At 46.5% G+C, this 11397-nt stretch overlaps 1 protein-coding gene across 1 annotated transcript; it reads right to left on the bottom strand.

Annotated features, from left to right (window-relative positions):
* Window positions 1–595: 595 nt before the first annotated feature.
* On the bottom strand, window positions 596–11386 carry PRDX6 (peroxiredoxin 6). Its single transcript, XM_019648145.1, has 5 exons — window positions 11227–11386; window positions 7305–7461; window positions 4338–4484; window positions 3362–3508; window positions 596–1639 (listed from the first exon to the last, which is right to left on the bottom strand). Exons 1-5 carry the CDS (start codon window positions 11319–11321, stop codon window positions 1511–1513), a joined length of 675 nt encoding a protein of 224 aa, XP_019503690.1. The 5' UTR covers window positions 11322–11386; the 3' UTR covers window positions 596–1510.
* Between the last annotated feature and the right edge of the window lie 11 nt (window positions 11387–11397).

The raw sequence follows: 11397 nt of genomic DNA, 5'->3' as shown, positions 1-11397 counted from the left end.
TAGGTCTCTCAGGCCAGCATTCCCCGGATACTGTGAAACTCGGAATTTTCACCTTCTTTCTCAACCTTCTCGGTGTCACCCAAATGTTACATGTGGAGAAATCAAGGAAGTAGGGGCTTAGTGACTTGTCTAACACATGGCACCAGGGATCATGTTTTGCATTATTCAATAACAATAGGGCTACATGCAAGAGAGCACTTCTTTTTAAACCTAGCGCTCATAAGCACAGTGGTAAGTCTGAGAGACCATGAGTTCAGAGTAATTCGTACTCTTTCCAGAAGAGCACAGATGCACCATTATCCTCAAGATTCACAATCTTAAGCCCAGCAATCCCGTTAATGCATTAGGTCAGGGGAGCTCGACGTAGCAGGACTCACAAGCTCAGCAGAGTACAGGACCCAGCACGTAACATGAAGGGCCCAAGAGACGTGGTGAAATCACGTTTGTCAGCTGCGCCTCCGTTTGCACTAAATGAAAATTTTTATGTGTCTGTCTGTCCTTGAGAAAAGTGCCCATGCCAATCCTAGCGAGGGGCCTCGTCCTTAGCACACGAGTCTACAAGAGTACTTCAAAATGTGACAAGAGAATTCTCAGATCCAGTTTTAACAAAGGATTTATTGGCTAGATCCCCAAAAAGCAAAATTCAGAAAATACCCACGCTGCCAGCAAGAACAGTTCTATAATAAAACATCTCCAGTCATCCTCACCTCCCCCCTTGCATGGTGGGCCCCTTCGGCGTCCATCACAGCGGAGCAGACCGACGCCTGGAAGGGCTGTGTGAAAGGTACATGGCACTGGCATTGTGCTCACACCTCTGCTACCCCTCCCGGCAGGTACATGGAGCCTTTTCTGTACCTTCCCTCTTTGGGTAGAAATTTGCTGAAGTTTTCTTTTAGCAAAATAGTTTAAGATCCCCCTTCCCCTCTTCTTCCGACTTTAGTTATCTACTGGAAAAGTACAGAACTGAAAAGTTGTCCCCCCTAGCTGTGCTCGAAACACTGAATACTGAAGAATATCTGGGTTACTAACTTCTTGGGTTATACACTAAGAGATCTACAGAGGAAACTGAACCGCAAGTCCTGCTGCTCCCCCAAAACACAGAACAGAAGAGGAGATTCGATTAGAACACCTAAAAACGGGTGGTCATTCCATGATGGAGCAAAGCGGGCTTTTTCAACTACCAATGGGTCTACCTCGTTGCTCACAAACTCTGCAGAGATCCAGCAAGATCTGAGTCTCAAATATAGAGACTCAGATCTTCAAAGAGAGTCAGCATAGGGCTGCGATACATGAACAGAACAGAATGCTGGTGAAGGCACGCAGCAGAGAACCCCGCGGAGTTTTTAGTGCCATTTTCATTTAATAAGCCAGTACTGTAGCAACCTAAAGACCTTGGCTGTGATCACACCGGGATGTTTTCATGGAATTGCCGTAGGAAACGTGAGTGGCAGCTGGCACCCTCTGGCTCACTGTGCTGTGAGCAGCTCCAGCACAAATGCCTCAGGAAGACCTACGGCTGGGGTGTGTAGCGCAGGTATTTCTTGCCAGATGGGAGCTCTTTGGTGAAGACTCCTTTAGGGAAAATTTTCTTGGCTTCCTCTTCGGGGATGGTGGGAAGGACCATCACGCTATCGCCATTCTACGGAAAGACAATTGAGAACGGTGAGATTCAACCTTCAAGGAAAGGCCTAGGGCAAGAATTAACTTCAGAAAAGTAGCTAGTACAGGAGCGAATGAGAAGAACCAAGCTTATTTACTCTCTCCCCAGCTGAGGAATTTTTTTACAAGTTGATCTCTGGCATTTGCCGAGGGACGCATTTCCCCATCTTCACAAGAAACAGTCCTGTTTTAAACCCAGGAATGGCTTGCCACCATCCTTTAACATTTTCACTCTAAGTTCTTATCCCTGCCCCGTCTCACTCCCCCTCTCCTGGGCTGCGTTCCCAGGTGTGCTGGCTTTCTTTCTATTCCTTGCACATGCCAAGCTCGCTTTCAGGAAAAGCTGCTTGCACCAGCTGATCCTTCTGCAGGCTCTTCCCTCACAGAAGTGCATGAGTTGGTCTCTCATTCATCATGTCCTTCCCAAAGGTCCCTTCGGAGGAAGGCCTCCACTGACAGCCATTTGGAAAAGCAACCCTCCACTCTGTGCTCCCATTCTCCCCATCTCACTTGATTATTCTGTCACTTACTGCCGCCTAACATACTATAAACTGGTATATTGTTGGTCTCTACCCACTGGAATGTGAGCTCTAAGAGGGGAGGGACTTTATACTGTTCGCGGCTATCTCCCAGGGCCCACTGGACTCAGTAAACTCATGTTCAATGAATGGACACAGAATTTTAGTTGATTTGCCTATCTGGAAAAAAAATAACCAGGTATTCAGGTTAGCATATTCTAAAATGAAGCACAGGGCTGGCCGAGTGGCACGTTGGTTAAGAGCTGGCTTGGGACGCCAGCTCTAAGCAGCACGGCCCCAGTTTGGATCCCACATTGAGGGCCAGTGACACTGCCCTCTACAGCTAAGATGATGAACAGCTCGACCTGGAGCTGGGCTGCCGTGAGTCGCCGGCGATGGCATGGGGTGCAGGGGGCTGCATGGGGCTGCTGTGAGTTATAGTGAGTGGCTGGCAGCCAGCGTAGCAGCTGGCAGCTGGCCTGAGCTGCTGTGAGCGGCCGTCCACCGATCTGCCTCACTCGGGAAGAGCTCAATGATAATACAAACAGGGGCCAGTGAAGTGACATCCTCCACAACTAGACTGAATAACCAAAGGACAGTAACTTGTCTGTTCCCCTTCCCCAATTCCCCAATAAAATCTTTAAAAAAAAACAAATAAAATAAAAATGAAGCACCATTAAGATACTTTTGTGATATTATCCATGTCCTACATACTGCAGACATATTAGAGATTAAAAGTTTATGAACAAGATTCAGAGAATTCTATATGGGTTTAAAAGACTGACACTTAAGAGAAATGAAACGCTTTATGTCATTAACACAACAAATCGTTTTACAGCCATGATGTAAGTGGCCAGTCTAAGTTTTGTTTTAAATATTCTGCCATCAGGGAAAGGTTAAAGGTTTAAAAGAATCTTATTATTAGGAAAAGGAATCCATCGAATTAATTTGTCCAAAAATTCTAAAAGCTGGGAAGCAATATAGGGAATTTGTGTTTTGTATAAAAATGTTAAAGACCTTGAAAATGGCCTCTCAGCATATCTTAAACTCAGCCATAAGGACAAATCTTCCCAGTGTAATTGCATGCCAGAGACAGAGCAACAGAGAGCCTGAGGGCAGCCATTCAGACACTAGTCCCCAGGCCTTCCAGGGAAGATGGGTATCAGCCCTTAGAACATCTTTACCTTCCAGTCAACCGGGGTGGCAACCCTCTTTTCTGCTGTCAGCTGGAGAGAGATAACGACTCTCAGAATCTCATCAAAATTCCTGCCGGTGGTAGCTGGGTAGAGGATAGACAGCTTCAGTTTCTTATCAGGACCAAAAATAAATACCTGCAAAGCACACAGACACATAAATAGGAAGCGTTCTTTGAGTGGTTTGGATATTAAAGCCCCTTAGAAAGCTCTTCAGTCATTAAAAATGTTCAAAGGTATAAAAATACACACAAAAAAATGTCCAAACATCTAGAATGATACACCAAACTTAATCTGGGTGGCTGGACTCAAGATACTTTTCTTCTCCATGTTCTTTTTCTTTTTTCAATTACACTTGACACACAATATTATATTAGTTTCAGGTGTACAACATAGTATCCACATTATTTTTCTAAACTTAGAAGGGAATTAGATTTGGTTCTGGTTGTCCCAGCAAGAAAAAGCGATATGCAAAGTGAATCCAGGAAAGGCCTCAGGGAGGTACTATGCTAACTAGGGAGTATGATCACCACAATAAGACTAGTGGGAGTTGATATTGGTCTTCAAATAGTTGTACTTTTCACAGATGAGGGACTAAGTTTGTTCTCGCGTGAAGATGGACAGAACAAAGAACTCAAAACCAGAGCTGCCTCCTGAAGGACAAGACCCACCAGTTTAGAGGGAGGGCTGTCAGGAGGGCTACAGAAAAGATTCCTCAATTCTAGGTGACTTCATAGGATAGTTCCTTGTTTTATGGAGATTTCCAAAACCTATGAATTAAGCAGTTTAAAAATTTAGCTGACAGTTTTGCATGGGCATTACTGACGACCAATGAGACTGCCACCAATACAATTTTTTCCTAATTGGGGATATTCTTCTCCCTATGTCCTCTAATTGGCTGAAGCATTTACTTGGACAGACAGCCTGGCCAGTCATGAGGACCACGGAATGGATTTCCGCGACTCACCACACGCGCCGTCACAGGCATGCCCTTCTCGTCCTTCTCGGCCGGGTCCAGCATGCCCAGCAGGACGGCGAGATCCCGATGCTGATCGTCAATGATGGGAAAAGGTAACTTCTCGGTGGGCTTCTCGCCATTGTAAGCGTTGATGTCCTACAGTGCAGGTAACAGGAAAGAGAAATCTAAACCAGCCGCATCCTCTGAACTCAATCAATTAACAGCCGCCATACTGCAAGATAGGGAAGAGGACCGCGACCACAGGAATTTCTCTAGGCAATTTTAATACGTAAATGAATGAACGTTCCTCATCCCCAGTTATCCTTGACCGGAATAACAGGGGGTGTATAGGTTTCAGTTCCAACCACAGACCCTTTGCATGCCCAAGTCTCTATACACCAGTTGACACAGGGTGCTTTTACTACGTTGAGGAAGCAGCAGTCAACTTTTTAAAAATTGAATAATGTCGCCTTAGATCCCAATCCAAGGTACCTTTGGGGTTCCCAATATTGTAAAAACCATCAGAAATAATGGTTTCCTTAAATCCATCACATCTAGAAACAATGCCACATGCACAGATAATTCTATAGATCCGGTCCCTGCCTCAAAAGCATCCTGAGTGAGACATGAAGCCACTGTGAGACAGATGTTAAGAAACAAACATCACAAAACTTAAAGTAAGCACAAGAGTGGATAATTGAATATACATACTTCAAGGACAAGTTAAGCGTAAATCTCGTATGGGTGAAACGGCAGCGGTAAATTTACACTAGGGTGAAATCAATGTCGAAAACAAAGCATTTCAAGTCGAAACTAAAGGACAGTAATATACTCTGTCCTTTCTCTAACCTTTCTCCCTTCGTAAAGCCTCATTCATTTCTACTCTTCCATTCCTTGGAAGTTTTGGGGGAAAAAAAAAATCCAGCTTTATTACTTGAGCTGTAGCGCTCAGGGTGGGCTAAGCGTTATGAGTACATATGCAATACAGCTGAGTAAGACGCCGTTCCTGCGTTCAAAGGAACTTCTAATTTGGTCAGGTGATCCCCATGTGAAGTAGCAGCAAACACAAGACTATAATATGTAAAGGCAAATGTACTAACATCCCCATTTGTAGGACTGCTGACTTAGGAAAGGCTTCTAGGAAGGGGTGTGACTTCTACCTGGGCTCTTGAAGGATGTGTTAGATTTTCACAGGGCTAGGAAGGCACGCCAGGGAGAGGGAGCAATAGGAATACAAATGTCGTAGGCAAGTCTCACCGTAAACTACTGATTGGAGAATGAGGAACTTATCTGGGTAGAGGTACGGAAGAGAGGATTTAAAGTTGGAATGAGGTCTTATTTATTATATGGAGCCTTGAAAACAACACAGGAGTTGATGGCATAGCATTTATACCTTAAAAGGTATTGTCTAATGGGCTATCAACTCTTCCTTGGCCATCTGTAGTTTCAATTGTTGCTATGCAGTTCTCAACCCTGCCACTTGCGTGACAGGCGTTACATGACACCCACAAACACCAAAGAACCTACGCTTCGGCTTTACTCTGTCCTAGTCAGGCTAATTCCAGCTCTCTATCATCCAGTATCAAAAGAGCTTTGGTTTGAGGTTCAAATCACAATGCCATCATTTTCTAGTAGGAAACCTTGAGCAAATCCCTCCAACTCTTCCGTGTGAAATGGCCTTCCCTTTTGTCCTCTACGTGATTCTTCTCAGACACTCAGGATTAACTGGTATGAACCGCCCAAGGGATAAAGCCATGGGCACCGGCTGACGCATCAGAGCTACATCTTTTATTCAGGTGCATTCTCCAGAGTTACCTATCATTAGGTAGGAGCACACCGTAGCAAAATCATTAACACGTTCGCAAGTTAAGTTTAGACCACTCCATTTATTGTCCAAGGAAATCCTTTTGTTGAAAGTAGACAGTTCCTTCAGTTCGTTCATTCCGTGAATCTAGCCCCACCAGTACCGAGCACTGACTCAGCAGCGGCCAAACAGGGGTCTCCCCTGCTAAGCTTCCACTCTAGTGGGGATGAAAGAACACACACACACACAAACAAACAAATGGAATTAGCAATGTGCACAGTATTTCAGATGGTGACAAATGCTAAGGAGAAAAATTAATCAGAGGGGGATAGGGAGAACATGGAGGGGGTTGTAATTTTAGATGCGGACACCAAAGACAGCCATAGGGATGTCATTTGAGTTGAAAACTGAAAGAGGTGAGGGCAGGTCACAAAGACACCTGGGGAAAGAGTCTTCCAAATGGGGTTCTGGAGATATTTTGAAGGCACTGCACCCAAGCTTGCTGATGGATCAGACGTATGATGTGAAAGAAACCAGGGAAATTAAGGATGATTCCTGGACTTGTGGCCTAAGCAACTACACCACAAAAATGCAATTGCCATTAGCTCAGACGAGTAAGACCCTGGGATTAAGAAGAGATGTCCAGTTTTAGACATAGTAGGTTTCAGATGACAGGACACCCCGGGCCAGATGCCAAGTAGGCAGTGGTTGTACCGATATGGAAGAGCCAGGGGAGTCTGGCCTAGAGATAGAAACTGGGAATCAGCATATGATCGTGAGCACATGAGCTCACCAAGGGAAAGAGCATCGATAAAAAGAGAAGGGGTCCAAGAAATGAGCCCAGGGAAACTCCAGCGTAAATTAGGAGTTGGGAGGCGACGAAACTCAAGTCTGAGCCTGAGCAGGAACAGCTTAGCGATGTGGTGTCCTGGTAGCCAAGGCAGGAAAACGTGATCAGCTGGGCTGAATGCTGCTGGGAGATGAGGGCTGAGCACTGGCCCCTGGCACTGAGCAAGGCAGAGGTCACTGCACAACCCAGGTCAGGTTTCCAAATGATCAGTGAAGTCTGAACCTCAAGTTTACTTGTACCTTCACCTCAAAGCACCCCCCAGCTGCTCTATCACTGACACCTTGATCTATAGCCTCAAAGCACACGCCCCTAGATACTATACCTTGCTCCAGGCAAGATGGTCTTCCACACTGTCTATCGAAAGGGCAATCAGTTTCACGTTCCTCTTGGCAAATTCTGGGGCCAGCTTCGCGGCTCTGCCAAGCTCCGTGGTACACACCGGGGTAAAGTCCCGAGGATGGGAGAAGAGAATGCCCCATCTGAAGAAAACCAAGATCACGACTGAATGAAGAGGTTATCACCAACATCATATAGAACGAATGAGAAGCCACAAATCCTGGATTAGAAATGACTTTCTTTTTTCAACGAATGCTTATGAAGACAATTACTTTGAAACTTTTCTGTTGAGGAGTGCTTTTTGATCTTCTCACCTCCAGAAAAGCCAATGTTTATAGCCCAATTCAATCAAGGATATACAATTCAAGATGACAAATATTTTAAAAGACTGTAATTTAAGAGCGTTGCCTCTTTTAATAACGACAGAGCCACTCTGACCCCTTTTCAGCTAATAAAAACTGTGCTACTCAAACCAACTAGCTTATTGAAATAACTTCTTTTTTCCTTCTTACCCTCTTCTACATTTTTTTTCTAAGCACACAGACCCTGACCATCATCTCCAAAACTGGGTGTCCCCATAGGCCCTGAATCCAATCAAATGCCTGACCGCAATAATAAACAGATTATGTAATTTGAAATTAATAGGCTTCTGTCCTCTATTTAAATGTAAAATTAAAGTTGCCATGTGGCTTCTTTGAAGTGAATAGATATAAACTCTTTTTGTAAAACTGCTTTACTGATCTAACCTGCCAAACAGGACATCCAATATTTATACCCTGACCAAACAAGAGTTTTACCTCTCTCATTTGCGGTTTTTCTTCTTGCTTCAGAGCGACTAGGTGGCAAACTGACAACCTACAATGTAGATTTCTACAGGTAAATACTAATCCCTAAATCGTTGTTGCTTAAGGTGAAACTTGTATAGATTCTGAGCACCTATCAAGCTGAGTCACTAAGAACCTTTGGGGTACCATGTCCTTCTCCTTGGCGACAGAAACTGCACTACTTTCTCTAATAAAAAGAAAAATTTAACATTCAGTTTTCCTCACTCCCATGGATATACAACATTAAAGCAGGACCTTAATCTAGTACATTCCTAAATCTAGTCTAGATGCCAAGCTGACCTCTCTGAAGTCTGCCAAGTGTCCCGAAGCACAAAGAACAGAGCAGAGGCAAGGGTACCCCCTTTCCACCCACTTACACCTGTCACTCAACTCCCAGAGCTTTGGGAAAGGAAAAGACCTTCTTACAAAAAGGATTGCGGGCCCGATGGCAAGATTGGGAAGAAAAAGGGAATAGTTTTAGGATTGTGTGCTACGTTGGAAGTTTTTAGAAAGGGCAGTAAGAGGGCATACATCTTTTGAAATACATAATCTAGCTACGAGTAAAATCCAGGCCTTAGATTCTATGGAAAAGGATCTGCTTAAGGTTCAGTTGAAAGTTCTGAGGAAAAATGAAACAGGCAGTTTCTTGTTAAAGGGGTGATGGATTAAGAAAGTAAGGTGTTCTCTTTCCATTTTGAGTCAAGAGATCGTTTTGCTGAATCATGCTAAGGAACTCGTTTTAAGCCACTTCACGTCCTCCCTCGAAGAGGCCAAACCCCAGTTTACCACTTGGCTAGGAATAGGAGCGTCTCTGGGAATGTCTGCCTGTGGCCTGCCATCCCCTTAACTGTCCCTTCCTGACTGCTGCTCTGAAGAGTAATTCAGTTACATTATCCCATTTCCTTCCTTCCTCATTTTCAAAAGACAAAGGGTTTCCTCCTTTAAGGGAACACGCCCTACTTAGTAAACGACCCCCCACCAGAAAACCCCAGGAAAACACAGGGTTTGTTTGGTGAAGAAGCTGCTTCTGCTGCAGGAAACAGGGACGAGGGTCAATAAACCCACCCAATGCAGCCCGAACCCCCTTAGTTGTATCCAACTGTCAGGGGTAGGATAAGTTCCAGTAACATTTAAAGCTATTTTAATTTTTTTCTCCAAAAAAATACCTGAATCAAAAGTTGACAGTCTGGATTGAGATCACATACCGAATGGAGTTTGGAAAAAATTATATTACGCAGAAATCCACGTATTATATGATATGAAGGGCTCAGGCTGCTTTCGGGGCTGGAGCAGGGGATAATAGCCCGTGCTTGCCCCAGGGAGACTTACAAAGTATTTGCTTATAGACACAGATACATCTCTCATCTTCCCAGTGGTGGGTCCCCGAGAAGGTACCACTTTTAATCAAATCAAGATAGATCCAGAGGCCAATAAATGACAACAATCTCCGCCCACCCCAAAGTAGGGTGAGCTTAAACAGTGACAGCATTTATAGTTATCGTGATAGTAATTATGCATTATGTTAATATTTACCTTTGAGCCATAGAACCTAAGAGTTCTGGTAAGATTTTTATGTTTTATGGGGGTGAGGATTGTGGGTGGAAATGGGAAGGAATATATGAAAATCCCACGGGGGGGTTTGAAGACTATACTAATACCTAGATTCCGAGGGGCCTTCATCTGTATTTCTGAAGTCTTGTCCTGCCTTCCGCGTCTGAATGTTCCATGGCTCATCCTTTTTCTAGTGGCGTCCTGTCTTTCACAAACGTGAGCTTTCCCCTTAATGAGTGACTGGAAAATGGACTTACGGGGCTGTTAGGGCTTGGGTAGACCTAAGGTACCGAATCTCTCCCAGGTTCTCTGCACAGCCCTGTCCAATCGTTAATCTCATAAACTCCCTTCTCTCTTTGTCTATACATATAGATGTATAGACCTGGACACTAGATCTAAAAAGGATTCAAACCCGGGAGGACTTGTTAAGCCGTAGAAGCCCACAGGGCCGTGGGGCCACTGGAACTCCAGATCCACACAGACTGTCACTAGACACATCTGGAATGTTTCAGATGAAGCAACTATAAGTCTGCTGATTCAGGAGGTGTAAAACCAGGGCGACGCCAATTTACCACTAGTCATAATGGTGCGCTTGCCAGGCCAATGGGTCACTAATTTGTTTCTCATCAGCAAGGCCATGTGTTTGCTGGAAGCAAGGCCGAGGGGGAGGGGCCAGCGAGGGGCACAGTACTGGGAACAAAAGGACCTCGGAGCGCAGAAGTACAGTGTCCCGGCACCCTCAGGGGCCAGTCCGGGCAGGAACAGATTACTGCAACTGCACCATCGCGGAAAGCCCTCCCCTCAAAGTGTTGCAAGTTCTGGAATGAAGGACACACCTATATACAGAGTGTTCTGGGTTCCTCCCAAAGCTGTTCTCAAATCATGTCCCGGCCCCTGAAGGAGGCTCTGGATAAAAAGCCTATCGGCCTCTTATCTAACAGCTAGCCTGTGGTTTAACATTTTTACATTTTGTACCGAGCAGCCTGCAAATACCACGCGGCAAGCAGAACCCTCTGAGAGCACGCTGGGCCTCCAGGAGCCAGCAGCGGTGTCACCTCCGACTCGGGCCCTAGACACCCGCCTTCCCCAGGGAGCAAATTCCAGGACGGGGGCAGGGAGGCGGCTGCGACCCTGGGCACCGGTCCCGGGAGGCGGCTGCCGAGGCCGCCGGCCTCTGCCCCCCACGGGGCCTCGGCTGGGCAGTGCTGCTTGCAGTTTACCAACCCGAGCTAAACAGGCAAAACAAACCCCCCTCGGCACCGGCCTGGGGTTCCCGACACCTGCGGGGACCCGATTCCGTTCCCCTCCCCCCGTTTCCCGCCCGGGGCCAGTCCGGCCACGCCGGGGGCCGGGACGTGAGATGGGATCAAGTGGCCGACGTGGGGCAAGGGACCTACGGTGGGGGGCACGTGCAGGAGCCGGTGCGGGAAGGGGCTGAGCGGCTGGGAGGACGGAAGGGAGGAGACACAGGGAAGGCACCCCGAGTCCGGGTGCGACCCGAGGCCAGGGCAGGGCGACGAGGTGGCCACTTACGAGTCCCCCAGATAGTCGTGGAAACGGATGCGGCCGACGGTCGTATTGGCCTCGAAGTTGGGAGCCTCGTCCCCGAGAAGGAGACCTCCGGGCATGGCGGCTGCAGTGACGCGGGAGGATCGGAGGTGCTACAGCTCTGTGGGGCCTGGAGGGGCGGGATGGGGGCGGAGT

This window comes from Hipposideros armiger, unplaced genomic scaffold, assembly GCF_001890085.2.
Source record: "Hipposideros armiger isolate ML-2016 unplaced genomic scaffold, ASM189008v1 scaffold_6, whole genome shotgun sequence".
Classification (NCBI taxonomy): domain Eukaryota; kingdom Metazoa; phylum Chordata; class Mammalia; order Chiroptera; family Hipposideridae; genus Hipposideros; species Hipposideros armiger.
This window is presented reverse-complemented; position numbering and strand designations above follow the sequence as displayed.

Bases quoted from the DNA above. Each gene is read 5' to 3' on its own strand.
- PRDX6 (XM_019648145.1), bottom strand. From the start codon at position 11,321: ATGCCCGGAGGTCTCCTTCTCGGGGACGAGGCTCCCAACTTCGAGGCC. The intron at 3,509-4,337 runs GTGAGTCGCGGA...TGTGCTTTGCAG, and splicing joins TGCCTGTGACGGCGCGTGTG to GTATTTATTTTTGGTCCTGA. The intron at 1,640-3,361 runs GTAAAGATGTTC...GTCTTTCCGTAG, and splicing joins CCACCCCGGTTGACTGGAAG to AATGGCGATAGCGTGATGGT.